This window comes from Drosophila novamexicana, unplaced genomic scaffold (genome assembly GCF_003285875.2).
Source record: "Drosophila novamexicana strain 15010-1031.04,08,12 unplaced genomic scaffold, DnovRS2.1 tig00001783-arrow-arrow-pilon, whole genome shotgun sequence".
NCBI classification, from domain to species: Eukaryota; Metazoa; Arthropoda; class Insecta; order Diptera; family Drosophilidae; genus Drosophila; species Drosophila novamexicana.
The window spans coordinates 248,444-275,162 of NW_020824891.1; the positions used below are offsets into that span (position 1 = coordinate 248,444).

Below are 26,719 nucleotides of genomic sequence, written 5' to 3' on the forward strand. Positions count from 1 at the left end.
AACAAAACAAAACAAATAAAAACATTGTTAATTAAACATCAAATATCATTTAAAAAGAAATTAAAATAAATTAGCAGCCGCTGTTGCTCATACTCATAATCAAACAACGCGCCACATGCGACTTATCGACATCGACTTATCGTTGGGTGGCTTCATATCAACTATCGCAAAAGCAAAAGCGAGCCAGCGCTAGCGATGTCGCAATCACAGCGAAGTAAAACACGCCCATTTCACATATCGATAGTTAAGCGGCCGCGCACAAAAATTAATCGATTACGACGATGCGCAGCCTGTGGTATCGATGCCGCACAGCTTGAAGCTTTTGGCTTTGGCCCGCAACGGGCCACGGGCAACGTGCAAAACAGTTTGCGACTGACAACGCACCGCATCCCATTGTCCTGTCTGTGATGCTGCAGTCCTGTACCTGAGTGTAAACAAATCGCACGTGCTAAAAATAACTGCTAATCACAGTCTACTCAAATGTGGGACAACAAATGGTGACAAATTTGAATACATATATTTTCAACGATTTGAATCTACGCTGCATAATCTTGCGCGCCAAATGTGTTTGCTTTTTTTTTTGTTTTTTTTTTTTATTTTTTGTTTAGCGGAAATGCATTTAATCTAAACACCTGTTCAACTCAAAGGGAGACTTATAATTAAGTTATCTCGAGCTCAAAGTGGCAGGCAATGCGGAGACCAGGTAAGCACCAAGGCATGCGAGCACGCACCTAACACAATTATGTTTTATTTTTAAAGCAAACACACACACACACACACACACAAACACACAGATACACAAAGAGATGCTGTTCCAATCATACATGCACAATTAATGCGTCCTCGCACTCAATGTCAAGGACCAACAGCAACTGCAACAAGTAGCCACACAATGAAGCGGGCTTCACACACACACACACACATGCACAGACATTTAATTGCTGACACTCAATGCACACGTGTTGGCTACTTATATCTGCATATACATAAACATGTATGCGCACGCATGTGTGTGTGTATGCTAATGCCTTAATACAGCGAAAGCTCGCCCACGGTTCCCGCTTGAAAATAACTGTGCTTAGAAAATAATTGAATAAAACAGGTAAAAGCCTGCTTCTAGATACCCTGTCGGGATAAACGTTACAGCTTCCACTCTCTTCTCTCCTCTCCTTTGTACATACACAAACGCACTGTGCTTCTTCTTCCCGAACTATGCAGTGTTGATTAACTGTACTCCGATCTTTCTCTCTCTCTCTCTCTCTCTCATACCAAAGCGCTCGGCTTTACCGTTTGAAATGAGCTTCTCTTCATTTGAATTTCGTATATGAAGAGGCATCACAAAGGGAAATAATCATCATCTGTTTAAATCATAATGCCAATGAAAGCTCTCTCTTTAAATGAAAGATAATTCGCATGAAAAATGTCACAGTTAAATCTCGTTAAAAAATGTTCAAAGCTGGCTTTTGTTTTCTACAGTCGTGTCCCTCATTAGTTGGCCAGCTCAACTAGTTAGAGCTTATGAATTTCATATTTTTTTTTCAAAGGAAATGTACTTGGGGTCAGCTTAAGCTAATTAGTGGGCTAATCAAATAAATAATAAAAGAAACAAGGACATGCGCTTTTTGTATTTGCGAGACAGCTTGTGACGACAGGCTCAGCATCCTTCTGCCAGCCAGTGTTGGCAAATGTCGCTACAAAAAACTAGCTTGAAATAGCTGGTTTAGCTTGCAGCGCATAAGTTGTGCGGATTTCTCGCCAACAAAATAGCTGAATTCGTTTAAATTCGGACTATTTTCGGCTGACGAGCTCTGCAAATAGCCACATTTAGCTGGAAAAGGCGCCGAGTCGGCAACACTGGCAACATTTTAACTCCCCTTTCCGCTGTCCTCGCTGCACCCATTCTCTGAACTTGCGTCTATTTTTGAGCGCTCCTCGACCAAGCCTCGACCCACGGCCAGCCTTTGCGATCCCATAATCCGCTTTGCAATGCGCGTCCTTTGGCCCGTCCTGGCCTGGACCCTTTCTTCTTCCCTTTGCCTTTTCTATACATGAGCGTATTTTTCTCTTTAATTATGGAACATGTGGCATTGCATAATTGAAATGCCTTGCGAAAAAATGTTCGCTTTGAAATCTTTCGAATGAATTTTTTTTTTGTGCTAGCTCAAAACTCCTTCCAAGAGCGAACCGAGGGTCGAGCCAAACACACACACACACACACACATGCACACACACAAACACACATATTTAAGCATATTCCATCAACATTTCAATAGGCTTTATTTGCGGCCGTTAAGCCTGGCAGTCGGGCGGCTCGACAGAAAATCAATAAATCTAGATTTAATGAGTTTGCAATATTTGGCAGCAGCTCTCCCTCTCCCTCCCATTCCCTCTCTCTCTCTGGTAGTATTCCCAATAGAATTTGATTGCCAAAAAAGGGGGTTAAAAGCCGAAAAAGGGAATTTTCTTAGTCGAACTCCGGCTGTTGCCAGGCTATACATGAGAATATCTGATTTAAGCAGCGAACTTTTCAGCAACTCATGAAAAAAACCTGACTCTGGCAGCGACGCTTTCAGGACCTTGCCCTTTCTATGCAGTTTAAATAGGAAGTATTTAATTTTTCGTGTAGTTATTTGCATACTGAAATTCCGATTACCAGAAAGGACATGCTGCAAGGATCTACTTTCCTCAACAGACAAAAAACTCACACACACACACACCCGCACACATATTAGGATCCAGCTCTAGCAAGGACTTGCCTTTATCCTGTTCCGTTTGGCCGTGAACCCAACTCAAGTTGCAAGCTCCTGACATGTGCTTCCGCCGTCTTCAATCAGCTCTTTTCATTGACAGGATGCTGCCCTAAAGGACATCAGCTGGAGTGTGAACAGTATGACGACCGCCAACATTGACTACGACTATTTGCTCAAGTTCCTGGTGCTCGGCGACTCCGGCGTGGGCAAGACCTGCCTGCTCTATCAATATACGGACGGCAGATTTCACACTCAGTTCATATCCACGGTCGGCATTGACTTTCGTGAGAAGCGTCTGGTGAGAGGACCCTACCCCACCCCAACTCATAGTCGCCCCCTTCAACGAGATATCCAATTTGTGTGCTCCTCCGGTTTAGGTGTACAACTCGCGTGGTAGGCGGCATCGCATCCATTTGCAGATCTGGGATACGGCCGGGCAGGAACGCTTTCGTTCGCTGACGACGGCGTTTTATCGGGATGCGATGGGTTTTCTGCTGATCTTTGATCTGACCAGCCAGAAGTCGTTCCTGGAGGTAACCAATTGGCTGGAGCAGCTGCGCATGCACGCCTACACGGAGGATCCGGACGTGGTGCTCTGCGGCAACAAGTGCGATCTGCTGCAGCTGCGCGTCGTCAGCCGGGAACAGGTGGCCGCGTTGGCGCAACGCTATCGTCTGCCCTACATCGAGACGAGCGCCTGCACCGGCGCCAACATACAGCAGGCTGTCGAGCTGCTCGTGGGCCGTGTCATGGAACGGATCGAGAACGCCGTCGGCAATCGCGATTTCTCCCTGCTGATGGCTCAGTCCCGCCGGCTGCCCAACCTTGCCTACGGCCCGGAGCTTGTTCGCTTGCATCAGGCCAGCGACAATCCGCCGCGACGCAACTGCAACTGCTAGGTCGTCCAGGGAACCGGAAGTCGGAAGCTGGGAGCCGGAGGCCGTAGCCTACCCAAATCCATATCAAATTCAATTATATCCAGTTTTATTGCGTTTATCTATGTGTGTCTGTAAATAAATGTTGCTTGTTGATTGTTAATTCCAACGAAAGCGTCAACCTATTCCAAACGCAGGATCCTAGGTTCCTATTACAACTTCCGCAAAGGTTGTCATTCGGAGGAGGAGTGGGAACCACTTTGACATCTATTTTGCACCTGTGCAGGTCTATGCAAAAGAGTCAGTTTTCTTGGAAGATGGGACATAGGAATTTGATCAATTGATGGCCTTGGACTCGCCCGCAAGCGTCAACCTATTCGGAACGAAGAGTCCTAGGTCCCTATTATGACTTCCGCAAAAGTTGTCGGCATAAGGAATATGGAGAGGAGGGAGGGGGTCATTTTACAATCTCTTTTGGATTTGTCCAGCTCTATGCAAAACAATTGGATGGAACACGATGGGATGGAAGAAAGGAAGGATGTTTCCTTGGGATCTGTCGGGCGTCTCCTTCGGGTCTCGGGCTGAAGTTAAGTGCTCCATATTATTATTTTAGTCCTTGGGAAAATAGAAGCTTGATTAATCGACGGCGGCATCACAATACACCAATCTTGGCCTCATGGACTCGCCCGCAAGCGTCAACCTATTCCAAAAGAACAGGCCTAGGTGCTTATCAAGACTTCCGGAAGGTTGCCAGCATAAGGAAGATGGGGAGGGTGGAGGGGGTCATTTTAAAATCTCTTTTGGAATTGTCCAGCTCTATTTAAAACAATATACCGTTTTCATGAAAGATGTGATGGAAGATTGGAATGATGTTTCCTTGGGATCCATCAGTTCTCCCCAATCAAGCCCCACATTAAGCTAACTCACCCAAAAAAAATATGGAGCCAACGGCTTACTAGCTACATTAATTTATTTACTTCCAGTGCCTAGCCTCTCGACCACAGCCAGTAGAAGGCGCTGCCAAGCCACAGCCAGATCTGTGGGGCTGCCGACAGCCTGAAGCTGCCGTTGCGCTCCTCGATCCATTGCTGGTAGTACTGGACGTCTGCATAGACGCCGGGCAGACCCGGCTCCGCACAGCCATAGCCCCACGAGACGATGCCAATGAGCCGGCCCTCGTACACCAGCGGTCCGCCGGAATCGCCCTGGCAGGAGTCGGTGCCGCCACGCAGACGTCCGGCACACAGCATGCCGGGCAGCAGGCCGCCGCCATAAATGCTGGCACAGGTCAGGTGGCGTATGGTGCTCACATTGGCCGTCAGCAGCACGTTCGACAGCGAGCTCTGCCGAGAGACTGGTGAGTTGATATGCAGAGCAGCCGTTGGCCGAATGGGACTCACCTGCTCGGTGCGTCCCCAGCCGGACACCTGGCATGTGACGCCCGCGGGCGTCACTTCGCTGGCCAGCTGGATGGGAGCGATGGTGGGATGGCTGCCGTTGACGGCCAGACCGTTGGTCAGAAACATGACGCCGACATCGTCGCGCATGCTGTCCGTGCTGAAGGTGTTCATGTAGGCAATCGAGCTGACATAGGAGACAATCGTGTTGTTGTTGCGCTCGTAGCGATTGAGCGTGCCCATAACGACGACGAACTCCTTGGCCTTGCGGTAGCGCTTCTTCGAGGTGCTGCAACACGAAGAACGGCATGAAGGTTGCTTTTCTAGCGGCTGCTCCATCCGAGCGTGACTCACTTGTACAGGCAATGGGCGGCGGTCAGCACCTTGTTGGGGCCAATTAGCGAGCCGCCGCAGATGTGGCCGCTACCGAAGTTCTTGTCGTTCGAGCGCAGACGTATGGAGACCAGGTGCTTTGTCTCGGCCACGCTGGCAACCGTGCCATTGATGATCCGCGACTCGGGCAGCTGGCTCCGTGCTCCTGGTATCGCTGCCACTGTTAAAGAGTAATCCATTTTGTAGCTGTCCAGGCAAATTCCCCACCTTTCCCTTCTATATTCTTCTCAAACCCTTTTCCCATCAAGAGAAGACCCCAACGGTAGTACTCTCTCAAGGTAATCCAAATTATGGACTAGTTGGAGTTCACGTAGAGGCTTTTCCTTCTTACACTCTCCACTTACCCCAAACATTTTCTTCACTTCGTCCCCAACTCCTTACCCATCAATAGAAGACCCCAACAGAAGGACATATTCAAGCTTATCCAAATTATGGACATAGTTGCAGGACACTGGGAGTCGATTCTTCCTCACACCTCCACTAGCTCCAACCATTTTTTTCACTTTGTCCCCAGCTCCTTTTCCCATCAATGGAAGATCCTAACGGAAGGAAAAGCCTAAGGTACTACGGATTATGGATATTTTCTTGGAGCTCCCGGGGAGTCGCTTCCAACCCCTTTTCCCATCAATGGAAGCCCCTAACGGAAGGACTTTTTCAAGCTAATCCAAATTTTTTACATATTGTCGTAACTTGACGGAAGGACTCCTTCGGGGTAATCCATTATATTTTGTTGGCGTTCACGGAGAGTTGTTTCTTCCTCACACGCTCCACTTGATTCAACCATTTTCTTCACTTTGTCACCAACCCCCTTTCCCATCAATGGAAGACCCTAATGGAAGAACTAGCCTAAGGTACTACGGATTATGGAAATTTTGCTAAAGGTTGCAGGAAGTCGATTCTCGTAACAAGCTGTCCCATACCCCTGTGCATGCCCAACCCCTCTTCCTTCACCCTCGAAGTAAGCTCCTAATGAAAGGACCTTCCTAAGTTACTCTGGACTATGATTATTTTGCCGGAGTTTGCCTTCCTCCCTGTAACCAACACCTCGAGCTGTCACATCTATGCTTCTCACCTTAGATTATGGGAATTTTGTTAAAGTTCAGCGGGAGTTGTTTCTTGTAACCAACTGCCTACCACCCCTCCCCCCCCCCCTTCCGACTATTTAACTATGCTCTTTACTCTTCGCGCTTTGGCCTTGCCGCCGTATCTTTTATGCTTGTATTTTACGTCAATTTCCGCCCTGTTGCAGCCACAACAAAACACAGCCGCAATGATTAACAAGAAGATGAAACTTATCTACGGAATGCCGAAGCTTGAATACCCTTGTTTCCAGTATGATACGCATCTATACTCGATGTGTAATAGATAATAAAGCTCGCAAGGGTTGGGTTTGGCTGGAATATCTTTAAAAGCTTTCAACAAATATCTGTCAATAGCTATATAGTGCTGCGTTCTCATAAATGCGATAGGTCCCTCTCCTTTACTCCCTCTCCTTCATACTTCCCTCTCCCTTACTCTCCTTCTTACTTCCCTCTCCCTTATTCTCCTGCATACTTCCCTCTCCCTTACTCTCCTTCTAAACACTAAAACATTTTACATTTTACAGCACTAAACATTTTACCGATATTTACCATGTCAGCTATATAATTATACGATCTAATGAATAAAACTATCTTAACTTAAAAGACAGATCTATGCTTAGACTCGAGTCGCAAAACCTATTGATACTTCGCTCTAACTTACTCTCGCTCTCTTTCTCTTTTTTCTCTGTTTTTAATTTTATTCCTTCCTATTACAAATAGGCTCTCTTGATACTTCCTTTTCCTTTACTCTCTCCCTTTGTATTTATTTATTTTTTTTTATTCTTATATTTTCATCCTTCTTCTTATTTATCCTTCTATGGGGTCACACATTTCATGACCAAATTCAATATACTCTACAAGGAAGGGCAACACGACAAGAGAGTGAGAGCGTGAGAGAGAGGGAGAGCGAGCGAGCGAGAGAGAGAGAGATACTTGGGGTATGTTCAGCTGATGGACCCATCCTTCTAATTATTACACCTTATGCTAACGCGCACACACACATGCGCACGTGTGTGTGTGTGTCTGTGTGTATGTGTGTGTTGCATTTAGCTGAAGTTCTTGGAATTGTTTATCTTACACATAAATAGCCATATGCACAGATAATACACGCCGTGCATTATAATCGATCAAAAAACAAACAAAAAAAAAAAAAACACAACAATAAAAATCAGTTAAAAATATTTTTGTTGTTGTTGTTGTTGGTTTTATCGTCGAATTTTCACGACCGAATTTAGTCAGCGCGCATTTCTAACTAAAATTCCATATGAGAATCGACACGGCATCGAGGTGTTCCAATTGGCAATCAGCGGCGACTACTATCAGCCCCGTCCGTGGCCAGATAAGACTCAAAAACAAAAAAAAAAAAATAAACATATGACACATTTGTAGACATCGAGAAAATAAATGGGTATCATAAAGCGATCAAATGGAATCGTTTTTGGGCTGTATTTGTAAAAATTGTCTTATAATATGTTTTGTGTAGAACATTTATCGTTATGTGTATAAATATATGTATATGTTTATAGATTGATGTATTATACACAGTTGAAGCCTGGATAATCCGGAGAATTTTATAACCCCAAATGGAGCTCAACTAACTTAAACAAATGTATTACATGGAATAAGATATGTATGTTTATGAAAATGAAATAACATTTTTGAACGTTTACATGTGTCCTCTTTTAACCGGAATAATCCAGGCTCAACTGTATAGACATATATATATATATTCGAGTTGCCAAATGTTTGCGTTAACATTCGGTTTGTGTCTTTTTGGACGGCTGTTCTGATGCATTTAAACCGATTCAGATACAAATACAGATATGGATATGTAAAAGTATGAAAAAATTTGCACTACAAATTCCAAGGCACTTATTTAAAAAGAGATTTCGTTTCGCATAGAAATATTACTAGAGTAAATATATATATATAAAAAAAAGGAGGACGGCATAAAGAGATATTGTCTGATAAAAAATGGAATCAAGAAGAAATTGATTTGTTGGACGCTTCCAGTGCATATATATATATATAGATATATATATCCGCACTATATGTAGCCCTGCAGGCTGCGCGATTGACTATGATGATGACGCGGCGGCTGGTAGCCCGGCTCCTGCATTTCCATCTGCATGACCAGGTTCTTTTGTTCGCCACGCGCCTCGTATGCCTGGCGTGCTTCGCGCTGCAGTATGAGGGCAGCCAGGCCAAGCAGCATAAAGGTGACCACGGCGAGGGCATACGACCAGCCAAGCACATTGAATTTCGGATACATGAGCCAGTCGCGACGATAGGCGCAGCCACCAAATATGCACACGGCCAAGAACATGAACAGAGCTGCAAAATGGGTCTTGTCTATAAAAGTATCTATATTTAATGCTCCAGTACGTACATGAGACGGCGGTGCCGATGTAAGAGAGGCGGACCAGCAGCCACTCGTACTGCAGCACAGGCTTCAGAGGCAGCCGGATGATGGTGAGCGCCAGCAGGGTGAGCACGGCAAAGACAATGATGAAGGACATCGTCACGAAGCCCTGGACGGCCATCAGCCAGCCGGGCAGCAGATATTCACGTATAACATAATAATCCTAGAGCAACAGTTAGTTATTATACATATAAATTAATCGATGCAGGCCTTCAATATGAATGTACTCACATGGGAAAAGATCAAGTGACAGCCCGTGAATTGCTTGGGGAACTGATAATTCGGGTAGACGAAATTCTTGAAGCAGTATTGCCACAGGCCCATATTCTTGAAGCTGCTGCGTGTCTCCTCGTACGACTCGATCCAGTATGGCGAGCAAAAGGACATCATCAGCACAAAGAAGCTGGCAAAAGTCACAATTGCACCAAATACAACTCCATCTGCAAGCACACACACACACACACACACACACAAACATAAATGCGATATTTATTTACGGTAAACAACATTGGCTGCGTCACTCACTTGTCGCACGCGGGTAGTCGCCCTTTTCCACACCCGTGTCGGTAGTGTCCTGCGACTGCTGTTTGCCCAAATTACGCATTATGAACGAAGGCACTTAATTTTTAGTTTAAAAAAAAAAACAGCAAATAAACACTTTATTATGCATAAACAACTAAGACACAAATTAGAAGAATGCACACACCCAACAGCAAGGTGGGGCTGGGGATGGCAAAAATATCGACAAATGTTAATGCGATATTTACGTTGCACTGGTTTTTATATCGATATGTATTTACCAACTAATGATAGTTGTTTTGCCTAACGATATTTAAGTCTCTAGTCGAGTGTGGCTGCTAATTGTTTAAAGAAAAAATCTGGTCACACTTAAATTTAGTTTAGCGCATTCTTGGTTTCTACTTGTTTTATTAAAACTAATATTAACAATACATACGACAACAATATAATTAAAGAACTTGATCCACCTCATGATGCTCCAAGTGCTTCATATATGCCAGAAAGCATGTCCAGCACAGGCTGCACACACTGATAAAAGGCACACGATTGCGTTCCGGAATCAGGGAGAAATTAATGGTGGCCACCAGGGGCCAAACGGCCAGCGCAACCTATCAAGTAATACATATATATGACTTTACGGTTCTATTGATTTAAGTGTGCGTACCTTGTAGGTGGGAATGAACTTCTTGCCAACCTCGGCGACGGCTTCCCGTATTGTCTTGGACTCGAGCAGGCTCATAATGAAATAGAAGCAGGTCATCGCTGCAGGCGTGTACGAAATGGTCTCCACGGCGGCCTTAACAACACCATGGCGCAGTGATGTATGTGGCCACATGGCGCTGGAAACCTGTCCAAGGTGTGCAAATGGATAACATTGGCCAGCACGAGTCTCTAAACGGAACATACCTTAACCCAACCGTAAAGCGTGGGGGCCACAAAGAGTCCGCCGTACATGCTGAAGCGCAGGACGCGCCACCAGTCATAGTTGCCTGCAATCTAGCTGTTAGCACACAGGTAGTCAGTAACAAGACAGGCTTTTCTCACCCCAACTCTTGTTCTCAAATGTTTGCTGTATCAGGCTGCCCGTGGGCCATATGAGGCTATACGAGATCATGCCACGCGCGATGGGATACCTGGTGACAAACGTCTTCAGTTGTTGCCACAGCAGTGAGGAGGCCATTTCGCTGCGCACACATATTGTCTGGTTAAAAATTGCACATAAAACAAGCAAAAGGCCGGGCGTGCCCGATTAGTAGATAACCTGAACCCAGCGCCAAGCTGTCGTCTAGCTCTTGTTGTGGATGAGATCGACGGACAGATGGACGGACGGACATGACATCGACCCAGCTCGTCCTCGTGATGAAGAAACTATTTATATTTTGTTATGGGTACGTACGTAAACGTAAACCATTTAACCCTCTTTTGCCCATTTCGATGGGTATCTAAACATATGTAATTCATGTAAATTAATTCCGTCCCCAGCTCTAGAACAACACATGGCCAACTTTTGACAATACGGGTCGCGCCCTATCAGAACACCCGCTGTGTGCAGCCCAAATAAATGCAACTGCTGCCGCGTTGTCACAAGCCAAACGACATGCATTTGTCCGGACTAATTGTCATGTGCCTGCTGGCCAGCAGCACGTCAGCAGATCACGCAGAGGATCAGGATCAACAGGATGGCAAAATAGTGAACGGCACGGCGGCGGCAAAGGGCGAGTTTCCCTACGCGGTAAGCAAAGGCCAGCTGGTACGATATGAACTAAGACTGTAGACTGAGTCTACATATTCAGAGAAGATTCTAGCTTAACAAAAATCAAACCCGGGGAAGGGAGGACTCCAAACAGAATCCCGAACGTTAGTTACACAACATTTCAGAGATTAAGCTGCGAGAGACAAGTCTATTTAGCTAGTCAAACCAGGCATAATTTCACGAGGGAAGCTTGATCATCAGGATACTGCTAGAGCAGGAGCAAAGCCGAAGCCCAGGAAAATCTAGTCTAGCCAATCTGTCTTGAATTGAATGGCGGATCGAGCAGAAACAAGAATAAGACGTACAGGAGCTATAAAAAAATATCTTTTTGTAAGGATCAATTTGTGTACAGATCGTTAAATCCTTGGGAGCACCACTTGGTGAAACCCCGAACGTTGCCTGGCATTATTCAGCCAGCTCCTATAATGGAAGGCGCATTTAAGTTTATGATAAAGAAAAGTTTTGATTTTGTAATCAACCCATTTTGGCATAAATTATATGGCTAGGATCAGCGCCCTCTTGGACAACTGATGTGGTTTAATGTTCCACTCTTAGTAATCAAATTGATTTAGGACTCGAACCGGCTCGGCTTAAATTTATTTGTAGGCTTTATGCGAACGTTTGCTATCTTTTTATATCAAGAATCGATCGAACCGAATCAGTTTGTAGTACAGCAAATAATTGAATGAATCTCTGCCTTTGCAGGTGTCGCTGCGCCGCGCCAAAACGGGCCACCATTCGTGCGGAGCCACATTGTTGAACGCTGGCTGGGTGCTGACCGCGGCGCATTGTGTGCGCAGCGCGACGCCGGAGCAGCTGAATGTGCAATATGGCAGCAACACGATCGAACGCAATGCCAGCCAGCTGGCCTCGGTGGCGGCAATACATGTGCATCCCGGCTATGAGCCGCAGGACAAATACATCCACGACATCGCACTGCTCCGGCTGAGGCAGTCTGTCGTTTTCAACGGCAGCGTGCAGCCCGTACGTTTGCCGGATCCCCAACAGCAGACACGGGCCAACAGCAGCGCTGTGCTCGCAGGCTGGGGCCTGAATGCGGTTCGTATTTAGAGCCCCGCATCGGGTGGAGCATCACGTGTATTCCGGATACTCCAACAATTATTTTCAAGACTCAAATTGTAAGCTCGAGCGATTTAAGCGAACTTCGTTTGAGTATCCGAGTTGAAAACACGTGCATTACCCGATGCAGTGCTCTTTTTTTGTATGCACCAAATCCATTTGATTTACTCAAACTTTCCACAGACTGGCGGCGTGGTGCAGCAGCAATTGCAGAAGGTGCAGCTGCAGGTGTTCAGCGATGAGGAGTGCAGTCGCCGCCATCAGACGCAGCTGCACAGCAGTCAGTTATGCGCCGGTGTACCCGATGGCGGTCGTGGCCAGTGCAGCGGGGACTCGGGTGGCCCGCTGCTGCTCGCCGGCATGGACACCCAAATCGGCATAGTCTCGTGGAGCATAAAGCCCTGCGCACGACCGCCCTATCCGGGCGTCTTTACCGAAGTGTCCGCCTATGTGGACTGGATTTTGCAGACGGTGGGCGCAGGCCCAGCCGCCGATCCGCTTGCCTCCCAACTGTGGATCGGACAGCTGATTGTGGCGCGAGTGCCGCCGCCCCCTTTGCAGACATAAAGGTTGTGTACTTAAATGCCTTTTATTTGCCTACAATTTGTTGCTAAATTAACACATACACAATTATTTACAACTAGCAGAAATTGGTCGGCGTTGCCCGGCGTCAAATGAATAATGCTGCAAATCAATTGAATATAAAATTGGGATGGATTTTAACCGACAACCTCTCCCTTATAGCAGATAACAGCTCTATGCGTCAGGTATGTCATTTTCCACCTGCTGCTGCTGCAGTTCGCGCGTCTTCATATACGCCAGAAATATTGTCCACATCAGGCTGCAGATGCTTACAAATACGACGCGATTGTGCTCGGGCACCACGGAAAAGTTAATCGTCTGCAGCACGGGCCAGACGCAGAGGCCAACCTGTGAACCGGTGCAATAAAATTCCCATTTAGAATAGCCAAATCTGGCGGGTTGTGGGGACAAACCTTGTATGTGGGCAACACCTTCTGCTTGGCCTCGTCGACGGCCTGAGGAAATGTCTTCAGCTCCAGCAGGCTCATGCCCATAAAGAAGCTGACACAGGCGAACGGGCCGTAGCTGATTTGCTCGGTTATCGCCTGGAAAGCATATATCAATTGATGACCTAGCCTCTGCCCTTCCTCTCTCTACTCACCTTGACAATACCAATGCGCAGATTTGTTTGCGGCCACATGGCGCTGGTCAGGCGCACCCAGCCGTAGAGCGTGGGCGCCACATAGAGCCCCCCGAACAGGCTGAAGCGCAGGGCACGCGCCCAGTCATAGGTCTCTGTTGGAAATGGGGGCAAGATTTGTGTTTCCATTTTTGATGTTCGATTGTCAATGCCGAAACTTACTCAAATTCCGTCCCTCGAGCGTCTGCTGTATTAGGCTGCCCGTGGGCCACATTAATGAATATGTTACCACGCCCTTGGCCATGGGATGCAGCTGGAAGTAGGCAACGAGCCCGCGCTGCCAGCTGCTGAGCCGCGTTTGGGCCAGCTTAAACACTTTGGACACCATTTAAGGCGCAGTCCTTAACTTAAACAATAACTAAATACGAAACGGCCACTAAGGCGAATAATAATAAGTCATTTGGCAGGGCAAGAGCAACTAAGACGACGACGACAACAACATATATCCGTAAATTCCCCTAGAAGCTGCCTCCTCCTGGCACCCCCAATGTCTGGAGTCTACATACAAATGCCCCTCGAACCCAAGAGTCCAGGCAATTCAGCTATTTTCTAGCTAAATTTGTTTTTTTTTTTTCAGAGGCCTTGCCAACTGAAGTTTAGAACTGATTTGGCCGTTTTTTTGGCCAACTTTATCGCCAAATTGTGCTCAGCAAGCTAATTCAGCTATTTTTAAAGTTATTTTCAACATTGGATTCAGCTACTTTTTAAAGCAGCACTTGCCAACACTGGTCTGGGTCAATGTCATTCTTATAAATGTAACTTATAAATTTTACTTGCTGCATGGGCTCAAGTTCAGCGAGATCTGCTTAAAAATGGTACTTGCTTTTATCTTCTTCCTTTTGTTGCACTTTCTCACTTTTGCTGGCCTTTTCTTGGGTTTTGAATCAACTGAATAGGCTGGGTTAAATGTATCTAAATGTCACAATGGTTGCACAAATACTAAAAGTGTTTCGAGCATTTAAATTGCCAAAAAAAAAAAAAAAAAGAAATCTCATCTCATCTCATTGCATTGAAAATTTGCGATCGTGCAAAGCTTTTCCGTTTCCGTGTCGCTAAATTGCTGCAGTTGAAGGAGAGAAGAGGAGGGGGGGGGGGGGGTGCGTTGTCAAGGGTGCTGGCTTATGAAAGCTGTAAATATTATAAATTTTGGTCGTAAACTTGCCAAAAAGTTGGCCCCCAAAAATGCGCGCCAATTTTCTAATAGGAATACTCATATATGCGCGCGCGTGTGTGTGTGTGTGTGTTGCATCAAAAAGTGCAAGCGCAAGTGTTGCCCACTTAGCAATTTTCTAGCTAGACTTGCCCATTTTTTGTGCTTGTCAGCCGTAAATACTTGCAATTTAAAGCTGATTTAGCTAGTTTTTTTTACATATCAAAGTGCTAGCAAGCTATTTATACCTATTTTAACATTGAATGCGAATTCTTTCAAGAATCACATGGCAACACTGATAAATGAATACATGTATATAATTAGTAAATAGTATGCACACACTTGTGCACGTGCTGCTTGATTTGTGGATAGCAAATTTCCTAGTTCGTGTGTGTGTGTGTGTGTGTGGGGGGGGGGGGGGGGGGGGGTGGGGGGGGTAGCCCAAATGTGACCGTGTCATAACAATTGCCTTTTGCATGGGGAAACGTTGAGCACGCACACGCACACAAACACGCGCATGTTTATGTAATTGTGTGCCAGCATAGATCTGTGTAAGCCCATATGGCAATGTTTCTATGTATGTGCCTAGTGAGTTTTACAGCCTGCAATAAATTCTTGGAAAACAAGCTTGTCATCCCACTAACAACAACAACAACAACTAGAGGAGAGTTGTTTTGTTCCATTTGTAGGTAAATATGTTAACCATGTCTGTTGCGTCGCCGTCTTCTAATTCGCATACTTACATATGTAAGCACAAAACACATACATACATACATACATATATGAATGCACATACGCATCTATGTATGTGTGTATTCGAGTGTTAGCTAAAAACGCAACTAAAACTTATTGTTATGCTAGTTTTTGTACTATGTGCATAAATGAAGGACGCCAAAGAGCGTCACAGTCACAGTCGACGTTCTTGCCGCTGATTGTATTAAACTAAACTAAACGAAACTAAATTGTTTGTGTCAGCTGTCTGGCGGCGTCTGCGTGCTGATGAAAAAGCTGTGCGAGCTTTCTGATACCCTAGAACGCAACCAGCTGCAAAGTGTGTATATTCGGTGTTATTTTTTATATATTCTATTGGCATGCTCATAGCTACTTGCATATCAGACTTTTTTAACAGGGTATGCAAGTAGCAGTGACTATTCCAATTCGAATATGGCAATTTCGGTGTGACCGTATATTTGTAAATTTAAAAGCGCACTGTGCTGATTTGTGTTTGGTCGCTAGTTTGCGACCGTTATAATTAAAACGTTTATGAAATGTAAGCAATGCATATTCCAAGAATAGTCATTTTTACTGTCAACTTGAGGTCTACCAAAGGGTGATCAGTTTTCATCGGCGTCCTTCCCATCGCCCTGGCCATCAGACTTGGCATTCTTGACGGCGGCCACTTGCTTATTGAATACGAAAGTGTGATACTGTTTGGCCAGCTGGGCACACTTAAGCGGCTCGGTGCCGTACTGACGATAGCAGGATATCAATTGTTTTTCCATGTTCTCGATGTCCGCCGAACACTCATTGGCCTTGGCCCATTTGATGGGCTGCCCGAACAAATTGTGCACACGGTCCAATGTCTTGGTGAATTGCGTCTCTTCAATTTCCGTAGAGCGCCGTGCCCAGGATTGAGCGATCGCCATCTGTTGTTGTTGTTGTTGTTGCTGATAGGGTTGCACTTGGGGCTGTTTCTCACTGCTGGCGGCATCGCCCGCCCCGCTCACTGTATGGACTCCAGCTGTTGTCGCTGTTGTTGCTGTTGTTGCTGTCGTTGTTGTACGACTGCAATGTTCACAGACAGTGGAGACATTGCCCTTCTCCGCTTTGGTGGCCTTCTCCACGCGCTCCAAGACGTCCCGGCTGATCTGAAATGGCGATGTATTCGACATTTGCACAGTTTGCGGCTTGCTGTTATTAGCGCCCATATCGAAACTTATTCAAAATTGTTGTTAATGTTGTTCGTGATTCGTATAGAATTTTTCTTGTTTCATAAAAATTGAATATAGTCTGATAACTCAAATTAAATTTTGTAACATACATAGCAGTTTATTTTGCTTGCGTCTGGGCACACTTCTGATTCTATATATATATATATTTTTGTGTTTGAACAGAAACATCGATGCGAGTCAAATATTTATCGATATATCGCCTCACATCGAGCACATGCAACATTGTACGTCAAACCGCATCAACCAAACATTTATTTATTGTGTACTTTTATATATGTAAGCCATATAAACAATCGAAATGCACGAAGAACAAATAACCGATGCGCCAGGTAAGTCCATGCTCATATCGTCGAGAATGTTTCTCTGAACGCGCGCCAATTATAGCTGATGTAGCGTCGCCCAGCCAAGTGATGCGCCGTTTTGTGCAGTGCATGGACGACGACGATGTGCGCAGGGAGCTGACCGACGACTGCATTCTCAGCGTACTGGGACGCAGCATTAAAGGCGTCGGTGCCGTAACTGGTTACGTGCGCACCCAGCTGACGGGACGCTACAAGCATGTGGGCTTTCGGGCTGCCAGCCACTGCAGCGAAGCACAGAAATCGCTGCTCATGGAACGCTACGCGCGCAGTTTTCATGTGCTTCGCAACCGCCGAAAGGCGTCTAAGCCCATGCCGTCATCTCTGCACATGCGTCCAGAGAGTGATGACGACGACGACGGCGAACCGGTTGCTGTGCACTGCCCCAATCAGCTGGTGACACCTCCACGCTCCAGTGCACACGCTGAAAGCCCGCAACCGTTGCAGTATATCGAATCGTCTGGCGTGCTGGAGGCAGCTCATGAGCACGATGATGGTGGCATTGATCTGGGCGAATCGTGCCAGGTGACGCTGACGCTGGGCTATCGCTGCAGCCCACTCGGCTATACAAACGAATGTGCAGTAGAAATCTGTCTGGTCATCTACGAGAAGCTTAAGCCCAGATCTTTGGCACATCCTGCACGCATCCGGACCTCATCGGGTGTACAGCGTCAGTCGCGTATGCGCAGCTCACGCAATGTCCACACGGACGATGAGGGCGAGCTGCCGGCAACACGCAGCGTACGGCGTACGCTCTTCACCAGCGCCGACTGCGAGGATTCCGAGGAGTCCCTGGTGCGAATGTTGCCCGAAGATAGCCCAGCCAAGCCGCCGCCCGCTTTGACGCCGCGCAAGCGTCAGCATAAAACCGATCCGAATGTCAAGTCCAAGCGACTGACGGTACTTGGCGGCGGCATGCGCTTCTAGAGATATCAGCCTTTTGGCCAAATGAATCAACCGGATTCGTTTTAGCTCAATATTGTACCAAACTAACTTATAGATTTCAAGCAAAGCCCATATTGGGCGGATTGTTAATTGCGAAGACTGAGCCCAGTTGTAGAGAATTTACAAATAATGTTGTCTTTGGACTAATACGAGTACATAAGATTATTCAAAACATATACACCAATTGTATATATATATATATTATATTATAAACCAATATATTTTTGTATTAAGTGTTAAAATAAAAGAAAATATTCAAAAAGTTCGAATCGCCCTAAACATAAAAAAAAAATCCAATAGGTAAAACGCAAAAAAAAGAATCTGCCAAGTAAAGACAATACCAAAAAAAAAAATAATAAATAAAAAAAATAAAATTAGTTACATTTTCAATGAATTTTAATAAGAGTTCGATTAATTATTTTGATACTTGAATTCTGTAATCGATATAACAATCGTCGTGCAGCTATCGATATTAATTGAGCAACCCTGTATTGTGCAAGTGTGTCTTCGTTTTCATGTTGTTTGAAATTTTGGCGACGCTACAGAGTTTAGCAACAATATGGCTTATTTAAATAATTCGGATAACAAAAAATCGGATTTCGACTGGGACGAAATAAACGTTGGCGATTTTAATCTAGATCATTCGGAAAATTTCTTTGGTACGCATAACCTGACCCTACTCGTCTCGATTTACAGTTAACTTGTAACACAAAAGAAAATTGCGCCATTTTAGCAGCTGCATTTTCAGCGCCGGCGCCAAACAATCTTGGCGATGCTATAGACTTAAGCCACAAGCTGGATAATTTAAATAATACTAGTCATTCAAAGGCAGATTTCGACTGGAACGTAGTAAGGGCTGATGCCTACATAATGGAGCATTCGGAAACTATATGTGGTATGCTCCCGCGACTGTTCTGCGATTCACAGTTAATTTTGAAAACTTCAATTTTAGCAGCTTCCACTGCCAACAAGGAGAACATAAGGGGTCCTTTGAACTGGAACAATGAACCGGCATATGAGATAAAACAGGAAGTTAAACGGGAGTTACAGTTTGATGATATCAAAATTCAGGAACCACGCTCTTGTTTGCAAAGTTTGGAAATAGCAGGCGAGCAGCAGGAAAATGCGTCACTGGAATCCGAACTTCAACTGCAGCTAAATTTGACGCCAATTTTGCCGCGAGTGCAGGAGTTTCACTGTAAAGAGGAGTTGGACGACAATGACGACGGCTATCAGCCACGCCAATTGAATCCGTCGGAGTCATCGCCGGTCTCCGTTCAGTCCCAATCCCCGTGCGAACAGGAGCTACAGGACGAGAATAGCGTAAAAAACGAGCCGCTCGATTATAAAGTCAAGCTTCGGCTCGGCTGGACTCCACAGGGTGAAAAGCAAGGCGATGGACATGCCGCCGCTGCTGTGAAAGCGCCCAGGGCATATGAATGCAAAGAAGTGTATCAGGCCAAGCGGGAAATGGCGATACGACAACGCGAGGAGGAGGAGCGCAAAGCACGCGAATTTCACAGTAAACCGATGCCAAACTTCAAAGCCCTGCATAAACGCTTGGCGAACACAATAGTCATTCATAGAATCACCGTGCCTATAACTCCGGAAACAGTTAAGCACTCATATGCCGACATGGAGCGACGCAAGCGGAGGGAACAGGTAAATGTGCAAGTAAAATATCAGTTTGAGTGCTTGCTAATTAAAGAATCTGCAGGAAGCCAAAATGAGTCAACAGCAGCAAGAGAACGGTGAAATGGTGCGCAGAGCCATGTATGAGGCAAAGCCATTTCAATTGCGGGCCGATCAGCGCGTGCGCGAACGTCGGGAATATAATCATGTTGTGCAGTGTCATCAGGAGGAGAAAAAGAAGCAGGTAAATCATAATGTAAGTTTCTATTTAAAATTAAGTCAAAATTCTGGTCACATTGAGCCCAGCGTTGCGTTTGTGGTGCATCACTGCGTGCATTCGATAACGATAACTTGTATGGGCCGTCTCTACATTGCGCTAACATAGCAATATAGAGACTCATATTTGCGTTAGCAGCTGCGATTCAGCGGTTGGGGCAAAATTAACGTTTGGGCTTGAGCGTGTTTCAGTTTTCATAAAATCGTTAGTTTGTTAAGTAAAAATCCTACACGAAACTTTAAGTACGCAGAGTAGGCTGGCAAAGTGAACAAATTTGGCGCAGTACAAATATCAAAAGCCATTCTACACATAATATATACGCACGCACACACACACATGTAATACATATCATACACATATGTATGTATGCATACTTGTTGTTTGTGTGTGGTGTGAGTCATGACGTTTCGGTAAACGGACGGCGTAGAAAACAGTTATATTGTGCATATACATATATATATATATATATATATATATTGCATAAAGGGCGCAACGCGTGACTAACCGTAATTGATTTAAAAGACAACAAATTTCGGCACAAATGCAACAGAGCACAAAACTCGAAATTATTGTAAAAGCTAAAGGATTATCAGCAGCTGCTGCGCCCAAAATATATACACACTCACACACACACGGGCACACAGGCACACTGCAGTCAGACAGGCAGACATATATATACATACATACACTCTGAGCAGTGGGAGCAGCAACAACAACAACAACAACAACAACAACAACAACAACAGCAACAACAACAACAACAACATTGTCGTCACGGTTTGTGAAGCAACAGTCGCACTCTCTTTCTCTCTCTGTCGGTCGCTCGCTCGCTCACTCACTTGCACATTGAAGCTTTGTGTAGCAAATTGTAAACTGTAAACAAAGCTCCCGAAGGGGCGCCACTTTCGCCGCAGCAAGCAGCAAGCAGACCGCAAACGCGACCACAAACCACAAACAAAATGGTTGATCGTCTTGTCAACTCGGAGTTAAATACACGTCGGATCGCCTCCGTGGAGAGCTGCTTTGGCAGCTCGGGCGTGCCGCTGGCCGTGCCCGGACGTGTTCTGGTCGGCGAGGGGGTGCTGACAAAGATGTGCCGCAAACGGCCGAAATCGCGTCAGTTCTTCCTCTTCAACGATATACTCGTCTATGGCAACATTGTTATTGGCAAAAAGAAGTACAACAAGCAGCACATAATGCCGTTGGAGGAGGTCTCACTGGAGTCCATACCGGACAATCAACAATACAGGAACGGCTGGTATATACGCACCACGACGAAATCATTTGTGGTTTATGCGGCAACCAGCACCGAGAAACAGGAATGGATGGCCCATATCAATAAGTGTGTAGAGGATTTGTTGCGCAAAAGCGGCAAGAAGCCGGTGGAGAATCATGCCGCCGTTTGGGTGCCCGATGCGGAGGCCAGCATTTGTATGCACTGCAAAAAGACGCAGTTCACGTTCGTTCAGCGGCGTCATCATTGCCGCAACTGCGGCGCCGTTGTCTGTGCCGCCTGCTCCTCCAAGAAGTTCCTGTTGCCCCAGCAAAGCGGCAAGGCGCTGCGCGTCTGCGATGCCTGCTACGAGCGTTTACGGCATACGCCAGCCAGCGGTGAACCGGATCCGGATACGGATGCCACTGAGCGCAGCGCCGGCAAACTAAACGCCAGTGGCGCCGATAGCTCAAACGATGACGACACAGACGAGGACACTGCCTCGCCGGCAGCCGAGGCGCACGACGAGCCGCGCTTCTACGGCGACAACAGTATGTCGTCCGCCCCGGACGATTCCATCGGCAGCGCAACGACGACACCCGCAACAGCAGCAAACGCTCCAAATAACTGCTGAGTAGCATTACAAACGACGCTGTCCAAATTATTGGCACACGGGATGCGGATTACTGGATTACTGGTACTGGTACTACTAAAAACCACATATTTCCCCATTTTACGTTACATATTTGAACTGGGCGCGGCACTTCCTGTCCCCCGAATCCTATAGATAACACGATCAGTGCTGCCAATTTGGCCAAAAGTTGCAATCTTAACTGATGTAACCTTCTTCACTTCAGGCATCTCTATGAGATTGGGTGGCAATCCTACCAATTTGGCTATGTTCAGCCGAAAACAGTTGACATATTTAACTGATTTAGCTTGTTTTTATCTCTATGAGATTTGCCAATTTTTAACTGATTTATCTTGTTTTGACAACTCTATGAGATTTGGTGGCAATCCTGCCAACTTGGCTATGTTCAATGGTCGTTAGCCGAAAACAGCTGAATTTTTAAACTGATTTAGCTGTTTTTGGCGTCTTTTGGAGACTTGCTAGCAACCCTGTTGCGAATTTTCGCATTGAATTTTTTTTTTTTTTTATCAAGTTGGCAACACTAAAAACAACGTCTTTTGCGGCTCCCTACATGAATTTCATTCTGTATTTTATGTTAATCTTATCAGCTTCAGCTGCTTTTGCTTCTGCTTCTCTAGATTGTTGCTGCGATACTCTTGTCACAGACGTACGAACGGGTATATCCAATTGGCAGCTGACCCATCGCAAGATCCAGCTAAAGTAATATTTCTATAAGTGAAGAATTCTTTCGCTTCCGCTTCTATAAGACTGTAAACAGCGTATTGGTTAGTCGCCTATACACAGACTGCAGTCGCTTCTTTCTTCTCGAAATTCGCTCTGACTGGCGCTTAAAGCATGCCCAGCGGATTTACCCAGCTACAATAATAACTATATGCGTGTGTGTGTGCACACATACATACGCACATACATAATAAAGATACGCAGATATAAAGTCCGCTTCGCCTATCACATGCTCTCAGATGTTGCTAACGGTTCCATGTTCTTTTTTTAATACCCTGAACCCTTTAAAAATGGGTATAAGGGTATATTGTATTTGTGCAAAATCCAAATGTATGTAACAGGCAGAAGGAAGCATCTCCGACCCCATAAAGTATATATATTCTTGATCAGCACCAATAGCCGAGTCGATCTAGCCATGTCCGTCTGTCTGTCTGTCCGTCCGTCCGTCCGTATCATGATTTTATGCAAATGTTTGTAACCAGCCGTTCCTCTGCCCCATGATGAATATATATTCTTGGTAAGGAGGCCGAACTAGGTCGATCTGGCCATGTCCGTTTGTCTAGTTATTGCTGGAGACTTGACCAGAAAAGCTTTTTAATTGCCTTTCAATAAATATCGATTAGGGGACATGATTTTTGAGCGTAATATATTGTTTAAATAAGGAGTATATATAGATTAAATATATATATTGGATATATACAAAATCCATATTTAAATGTAAAGCCTTGCCCCTTGGTATCTACACTTTTCAAAGTTATACTTAAGACTTATTGCTTGGCAAAGTGTAGAAGAAGCACATCTCGGCGCTGTGTACAGGGTATCTGCTGGCCTGGCACTCCCGATTAGAGAGCTCTTGCTTGTCTTTAAATTTCCCTCTAGTGCTCCGCGTAGATACGAACACAATAATTATGATACTCGTATTCATAGTTATTTAAATAGAGTATAATTTCGATTTTCGTTTTGTGTTTTAGCAATAATCAGAATAATTAGAATTCATCAAGCAATAATCCGAATAATTCATCAAAACTACTCGTATGACTCAGAATAATCCATCAAACTACTCGAATGACTCAGCACAATTCATCAAACTACTCGAATGACTCATTGCACGTGTGCGGAAGAAAGGTTGAAAGGGGGCAAGTCCCAAGTACAAAGTTAAATCAAATCACAGATTCAGCTACGATATACAGTAAAAGGTCTCCAGAGGATCATGTTGAAATACCAGATGTTCGCCTAAAAGAGATGTCCATAAATACACAATAAATAGAGCATCAAGTTCTCGCATATTACCCTGTTCATGATTTATTCAAATGGATGTTGCGAAAACTGTTCGTGAAATTGTTCGATGACCGTTCAAGCGGTCCGTTTGCAGAGCTTTCACTGTAATTGCCGTCGTACGGTTCGCTTCTTCTTTGCTGTTTGCCATTTGGGGCCCTTCTTCAGTTGAGGTATTTAATGATCAAACCCATCTACTCTTTAATTGACCGAATGCGGGCAGCTCCGAAAGTTGAGAAAGCGCAAAAAAAAAATAGTGAATAATTAATGGTGGCTGCTCCCAAGGAGGGCGAAGGGGAACCAGAAGTGAACCCCGCGACCTGAAGATCTTCTCGAACTTGACAACAGAATGGAATAATTCTTATCCAAATTTATTCATCATATGCAAAAGCTTTAAGTAAATTAAGGACCGGAACCATTTTCACATTCATTCATCTTCTACCCTGAAAGATTGGAAACATTCACAGTCATTCATTCATTCATTCATTTATAATCTGAAACAGACAGAAGCAGGAATTATCCCATAGTATTTATGATTTACAGGAAATTACAGGAGTTCAAGACTTGAAATTTGGAATATTTATGTTCGTATACGCAAAAGGAGTCGATATATTTTTTGGGACATACTTTATATTGATCTTGAGCAGTGCTTTTTCAATAACTAGAAAATCTCATGATCTAGATGCAAGTTGTAAATATTTAAAGGTAGAGATTCACGTTTATTTAAGGCCTGGAAATGTAAGGAAGATCGGATATATCGTAATATATAATAACGAAGTTAATCAAGAGGATCATAATTATGTGTAGAAAGAAACTGGAATGATTGTAAGGGCAGCTCAGCGCTAGGATCAGGGTATATCCCATAAAGAAGATCGGATTATATGCACCGAATTTAGTCAGGAATTCATGGAAGATATCTGGAATGATTGAAGTGTGGCCGGCTGGACCCCCAGGGTATTCCCTAGTCGGGTGCAGCCTTTGTCATCTATTTATGTGAAACAACCAAACACCTGCCAAAATGAACGATCGCGAACTGATCCAATTTTCCCATTTCACTCGATTTTGCAGCAAGACGAACAACGCAAGCAACGCGAGCTGGAGGAAACAAAGGAATTACGCAGAATGATGGAATTCAAAGCTCGTCCAAACCCATTTAAATAACTAACCTAAATAGTTCTACAATGACACAATAGTATACATATATTTATATATATATTTTTTGTTCTCCAAATGTTTTTTTTCTTTTTGATTTTTGCCTAACGCTATCGCTGTCCTCCTCTGTTCTGTGTGGTCCGTAATGAATCATTGCATTTTGGTACGGCGAACGGGAGGGGGGGGGGGGGGGGGGGGTATATAGTCGCCGGTTGAGAGTTTCCTCCTCCTTCCTCGCCGGGTTTGGAATTTCTATAATTAAATCATGGTTAGGATTTACTTTCGGCAAAAAAAAAAACGCACTCGACAAACGCAATTTGAGCAATCATCGATTGTGCAATTAGTTAATGCGAAATGGAGTTGAATTGTTCAATAAATATAACTATCTCTATTTTTTTATTTTATTTAATTTTTTTTGTAAATGTTAACGATATTTTATTCAAATCATTCACTCAGCGCGGGGTTACGGTTGCAGTTGTACTGTTCAATAGAGAGAAAACATTCAAATCAACAATATCATGTTTATATAATATATGGATTAACACCAATTTTTTTTTTTTATTTTTATTATTGTTCATTTTATGTATAACCGATCGTCTAGCATGAGAGGTTCATAAATATCTATACGCCTAAGCAATTATTAATTGTTTTCTATTTGTATAAAGCAAAACAAAAAAAAAAATAAATCTATTAATATTGTAAGCGCTGTCGAGATTTGCTTTCGCATCTTAATCGTAAATTCCATATTCTCTAGGCTTCAGATAGAGTCCATCCGAATCGAGGCTTCCTTTCTTTTAAACGTTTGTTGTATATAATCAGAAATAGCAGACATTTTTATTACAACAGAGATAGACTGAGATCTCATCTGTCGTAGTTGGAGGAGGTTCCTTAAACGATCTTCTCTTGAGCCTCCTGACTACACTCCTCCCATCGAGATCTCTGTACTCCGCAGTTCTCCTAATTTTGCTTGTCTGTGTTCGACCTACTGAGGTTGAATTTATGACGTATCCGTCAGCTTCAAATTGGTGGAATTTGTCTGAATCAGTCTTCAATTTGTCCGAGATGCAATGCAATAACCAATCTCTAAGTCGAAAGCTAAGCCCCTTGTCTAGTGAAATTCCAATTTAGTTGGCGCTTCTGCCAGGATGTAGGAAGCTGTCATCTATCTTGCCTTGACCCAGGCATTGAGCTTGAGATTCCACTTGCGAATCATCTGGCTTTAATCGGCACTCAAATGCAATTGTTTATACCTATTGCTAGAAGAGAGATAAATTATGATACTTAACACTGTTCTATGAAGAAATTTATTAAAATGAAGTCAAGAGAGTAGAATGCACGATTTGGTGTGCGTTGAACCAGTAACTGAGAAGTCGCCGGTACAATATCAAAACACAGTTAGGGAGATAATATAAGATACTAAACAGTCTCTTAAATGAAGAAAATTATTAACATGTAAGTCGAACCAATAATCGAGAAGTTGCTGGTTCAACTTCAGCAGCGATTATCAAATTTTAAAGGGGAATTAATTGATCATTTTAATGGGGAATATATTGATAAGATTTGACTTATAAATGGGCAGCTTGCTAGAGCTCTAAAATGTCATGTTTGGCCAAGATAACTCGGGGAAACACAATTTCTTAAATTTCGACCGAGCATGACTCGGGCAGATAGATTATATGATTGACAGGCAGACTATGCCTATGTTGAGAATATAAATATTTGATGATGGGTTCGGCAGTGTTTCCTACAAATCGTGACGGAATTATTAAACCCTTTAAGAGGTGTATAAAAGCAAGCGTTAATTCCCGATCGCTGGCACAAATGAATAATGTATTAAAGAGAAAGAGACATTAGGAGGCGACATCAACATGCACGGAAGCACGTTTTCAAACTATGCAT

At 44.4% G+C, this 26,719-nt stretch overlaps 10 protein-coding genes across 14 annotated transcripts; 5 read left to right on the forward strand and 5 right to left on the reverse strand.

Moving 5' to 3' along the window:
* Positions 1–390: 390 nt before the first annotated feature.
* Positions 391–3,759, forward strand: LOC115768447 (ras-related protein Rab-27A). Its single transcript, XM_030713006.1, has 3 exons — positions 391–703; positions 2,851–3,048; positions 3,128–3,759. Exons 2-3 carry the CDS (start codon positions 2,890–2,892, stop codon positions 3,647–3,649), a joined length of 681 nt encoding a protein of 226 aa, XP_030568866.1. The 5' UTR covers positions 391–703; positions 2,851–2,889; the 3' UTR covers positions 3,650–3,759.
* Positions 3,760–4,597: 838 nt separating this feature from the next.
* LOC115768445 (trypsin alpha-3) lies at positions 4,598–7,669 on the reverse strand. The gene is made up of 4 exons (XM_030713004.1): positions 7,576–7,669; positions 5,377–5,575; positions 5,026–5,311; positions 4,598–4,968 (listed from the first exon to the last, which is right to left on the reverse strand). The coding sequence occupies exons 1-4, from the start codon at positions 7,613–7,615 to the stop codon at positions 4,612–4,614; spliced, it is 882 nt and encodes a 293-aa protein (XP_030568864.1). The 5' UTR covers positions 7,616–7,669; the 3' UTR covers positions 4,598–4,611.
* Positions 7,670–7,924: 255 nt separating this feature from the next.
* LOC115768442 lies at positions 7,925–9,632 on the reverse strand. The gene is made up of 4 exons (XM_030713000.1): positions 9,445–9,632; positions 9,151–9,359; positions 8,887–9,082; positions 7,925–8,831 (listed from the first exon to the last, which is right to left on the reverse strand). The coding sequence occupies exons 1-4, from the start codon at positions 9,521–9,523 to the stop codon at positions 8,545–8,547; spliced, it is 771 nt and encodes a 256-aa protein (XP_030568860.1). The 5' UTR covers positions 9,524–9,632; the 3' UTR covers positions 7,925–8,544.
* Positions 9,633–9,836: 204 nt separating this feature from the next.
* On the reverse strand, positions 9,837–14,431 carry LOC115768450 (protein sym1). The gene is made up of 5 exons (XM_030713011.1): positions 14,317–14,431; positions 10,483–10,622; positions 10,345–10,427; positions 10,103–10,285; positions 9,837–10,046 (listed from the first exon to the last, which is right to left on the reverse strand). Exons 2-5 carry the CDS (start codon positions 10,616–10,618, stop codon positions 9,888–9,890), a joined length of 561 nt encoding a protein of 186 aa, XP_030568871.1. The 5' UTR covers positions 10,619–10,622; positions 14,317–14,431; the 3' UTR covers positions 9,837–9,887.
* Positions 10,628–12,845, forward strand: LOC115768448 (trypsin-1). Its single transcript, XM_030713007.1, has 4 exons — positions 10,628–10,826; positions 10,921–11,170; positions 11,897–12,250; positions 12,455–12,845. The coding sequence occupies exons 2-4, from the start codon at positions 11,000–11,002 to the stop codon at positions 12,836–12,838; spliced, it is 909 nt and encodes a 302-aa protein (XP_030568867.1). The 5' UTR covers positions 10,628–10,826; positions 10,921–10,999; the 3' UTR covers positions 12,839–12,845.
* On the reverse strand, positions 12,842–15,573 carry LOC115768449 (mpv17-like protein). Of its 2 annotated transcripts, XM_030713009.1 has the most exons (5): positions 15,387–15,573; positions 13,656–13,869; positions 13,455–13,588; positions 13,267–13,398; positions 12,842–13,201 (listed from the first exon to the last, which is right to left on the reverse strand). In XM_030713009.1, the coding sequence occupies exons 2-5, from the start codon at positions 13,819–13,821 to the stop codon at positions 13,028–13,030; spliced, it is 606 nt and encodes a 201-aa protein (XP_030568869.1). In that variant the 5' UTR covers positions 13,822–13,869; positions 15,387–15,573; the 3' UTR covers positions 12,842–13,027. The 2 variants fall into 2 exon arrangements, with proteins under 2 accessions (XP_030568869.1, XP_030568870.1); XM_030713010.1 differs by lacking the exon at positions 15,387–15,573 and having other exon boundaries at positions 13,656–14,253.
* A 279-nt stretch (positions 15,574–15,852) lies between these two features.
* Positions 15,853–16,667, reverse strand: LOC115768452. Its single transcript, XM_030713013.1, has one exon. It carries the CDS (start codon positions 16,569–16,571, stop codon positions 15,978–15,980), a length of 594 nt encoding a protein of 197 aa, XP_030568873.1. The 5' UTR covers positions 16,572–16,667; the 3' UTR covers positions 15,853–15,977.
* A 78-nt stretch (positions 16,668–16,745) lies between these two features.
* LOC115768451 (cell cycle negative regulator roughex) lies at positions 16,746–18,102 on the forward strand. Its single transcript, XM_030713012.1, has 2 exons — positions 16,746–16,924; positions 16,980–18,102. Exons 1-2 carry the CDS (start codon positions 16,894–16,896, stop codon positions 17,879–17,881), a joined length of 933 nt encoding a protein of 310 aa, XP_030568872.1. The 5' UTR covers positions 16,746–16,893; the 3' UTR covers positions 17,882–18,102.
* A 299-nt stretch (positions 18,103–18,401) lies between these two features.
* On the forward strand, positions 18,402–24,728 carry LOC115768456. 3 transcript variants are annotated; one of them, XM_030713019.1, is made up of 5 exons: positions 18,402–18,558; positions 18,615–18,794; positions 18,852–19,561; positions 19,617–19,787; positions 23,365–24,728. In XM_030713019.1, the coding sequence occupies exons 1-5, from the start codon at positions 18,459–18,461 to the stop codon at positions 23,368–23,370; spliced, it is 1,167 nt and encodes a 388-aa protein (XP_030568879.1). In that variant the 5' UTR covers positions 18,402–18,458; the 3' UTR covers positions 23,371–24,728. The 3 variants fall into 3 exon arrangements, with proteins under 3 accessions (XP_030568879.1, XP_030568880.1, XP_030568882.1); XM_030713020.1 differs by having other exon boundaries at positions 19,617–19,775; XM_030713022.1 differs by having other exon boundaries at positions 18,633–18,794.
* On the forward strand, positions 20,512–24,994 carry LOC115768457 (pleckstrin homology domain-containing family F member 1 homolog). Of its 2 annotated transcripts, none has more exons than XM_030713024.1 (2): positions 20,512–21,724; positions 24,737–24,994. In XM_030713024.1, exon 1 carries the CDS (start codon positions 20,768–20,770, stop codon positions 21,653–21,655), a length of 888 nt encoding a protein of 295 aa, XP_030568884.1. In that variant the 5' UTR covers positions 20,512–20,767; the 3' UTR covers positions 21,656–21,724; positions 24,737–24,994. The 2 variants fall into 2 exon arrangements, with proteins under 2 accessions (XP_030568884.1, XP_030568883.1); XM_030713023.1 differs by having other exon boundaries at positions 20,512–21,718.
* Positions 24,995–26,719: the final 1,725 nt, after the last annotated feature.

Excerpts from the sequence above, each read along its gene's own strand:
- LOC115768452 (XM_030713013.1), bottom strand. The coding sequence starts at position 16,571 with ATGGGCGCTAATAACAGCAAGCCGCAAACTGTGCAAATGTCGAATACA.
- LOC115768448 (XM_030713007.1), top strand. The coding sequence starts at position 11,000 with ATGCAACTGCTGCCGCGTTGTCACAAGCCAAACGACATGCATTTGTCC. Across the intron at positions 11,171-11,896 it reads AGGGCGAGTTTCCCTACGCG|GTGTCGCTGCGCCGCGCCAA; the intron begins GTAAGCAAAGGC and ends CTGCCTTTGCAG. Across the intron at positions 12,251-12,454 it reads CAGGCTGGGGCCTGAATGCG|ACTGGCGGCGTGGTGCAGCA; the intron begins GTTCGTATTTAG and ends AACTTTCCACAG.
- LOC115768447 (XM_030713006.1), top strand. The coding sequence starts at position 2,890 with ATGACGACCGCCAACATTGACTACGACTATTTGCTCAAGTTCCTGGTG. Across the intron at positions 3,049-3,127 it reads ACTTTCGTGAGAAGCGTCTG|GTGTACAACTCGCGTGGTAG; the intron begins GTGAGAGGACCC and ends CCTCCGGTTTAG.
- LOC115768442 (XM_030713000.1), bottom strand. The coding sequence starts at position 9,523 with ATGCGTAATTTGGGCAAACAGCAGTCGCAGGACACTACCGACACGGGT. Across the intron at positions 9,360-9,444 it reads CGACTACCCGCGTGCGACAA|ATGGAGTTGTATTTGGTGCA; the intron begins GTGAGTGACGCA and ends GTGTGCTTGCAG. Across the intron at positions 8,832-8,886 it reads CATCGGCACCGCCGTCTCAT|CTCTGTTCATGTTCTTGGCC; the intron begins GTACGTACTGGA and ends CCCATTTTGCAG.
- LOC115768445 (XM_030713004.1), bottom strand. The coding sequence starts at position 7,615 with ATGCACGGCGTGTATTATCTGTGCATATGGCTATTTATGT. Across the intron at positions 5,576-7,575 it reads GTGCATATGGCTATTTATGT|TGGCAGCGATACCAGGAGCA; the intron begins GTAAGATAAACA and ends ACTCTTTAACAG. Across the intron at positions 4,969-5,025 it reads GCTGGGGACGCACCGAGCAG|AGCTCGCTGTCGAACGTGCT; the intron begins GTGAGTCCCATT and ends GTCTCTCGGCAG.
- LOC115768450 (XM_030713011.1), bottom strand. The coding sequence starts at position 10,618 with ATGGCCTCCTCACTGCTGTGGCAACAACTGAAGACGTTTGTCACCAGG. Across the intron at positions 10,428-10,482 it reads ATTTGAGAACAAGAGTTGGG|GCAACTATGACTGGTGGCGC; the intron begins GTGAGAAAAGCC and ends GCTAGATTGCAG. Across the intron at positions 10,047-10,102 it reads AGTTCATTCCCACCTACAAG|GTTGCGCTGGCCGTTTGGCC; the intron begins GTACGCACACTT and ends ATTACTTGATAG.
- LOC115768449 (XM_030713009.1), bottom strand. The coding sequence starts at position 13,821 with ATGGTGTCCAAAGTGTTTAAGCTGGCCCAAACGCGGCTCAGCAGCTGG. Across the intron at positions 13,399-13,454 it reads TGCGCATTGGTATTGTCAAG|GCGATAACCGAGCAAATCAG; the intron begins GTGAGTAGAGAG and ends TATGCTTTCCAG. Across the intron at positions 13,202-13,266 it reads AGGTGTTGCCCACATACAAG|GTTGGCCTCTGCGTCTGGCC; the intron begins GTTTGTCCCCAC and ends ACCGGTTCACAG.
- LOC115768456 (XM_030713019.1), top strand. The coding sequence starts at position 18,459 with ATGGCTTATTTAAATAATTCGGATAACAAAAAATCGGATTTCGACTGG. Across the intron at positions 18,795-18,851 it reads GCATTCGGAAACTATATGTG|CAGCTTCCACTGCCAACAAG; the intron begins GTATGCTCCCGC and ends CTTCAATTTTAG. Across the intron at positions 19,562-19,616 it reads GACGCAAGCGGAGGGAACAG|GAAGCCAAAATGAGTCAACA; the intron begins GTAAATGTGCAA and ends AAGAATCTGCAG.
- LOC115768451 (XM_030713012.1), top strand. The coding sequence starts at position 16,894 with ATGCACGAAGAACAAATAACCGATGCGCCAG. Across the intron at positions 16,925-16,979 it reads ACAAATAACCGATGCGCCAG|CTGATGTAGCGTCGCCCAGC; the intron begins GTAAGTCCATGC and ends CGCCAATTATAG.
- LOC115768457 (XM_030713024.1), top strand. The coding sequence starts at position 20,768 with ATGGTTGATCGTCTTGTCAACTCGGAGTTAAATACACGTCGGATCGCC.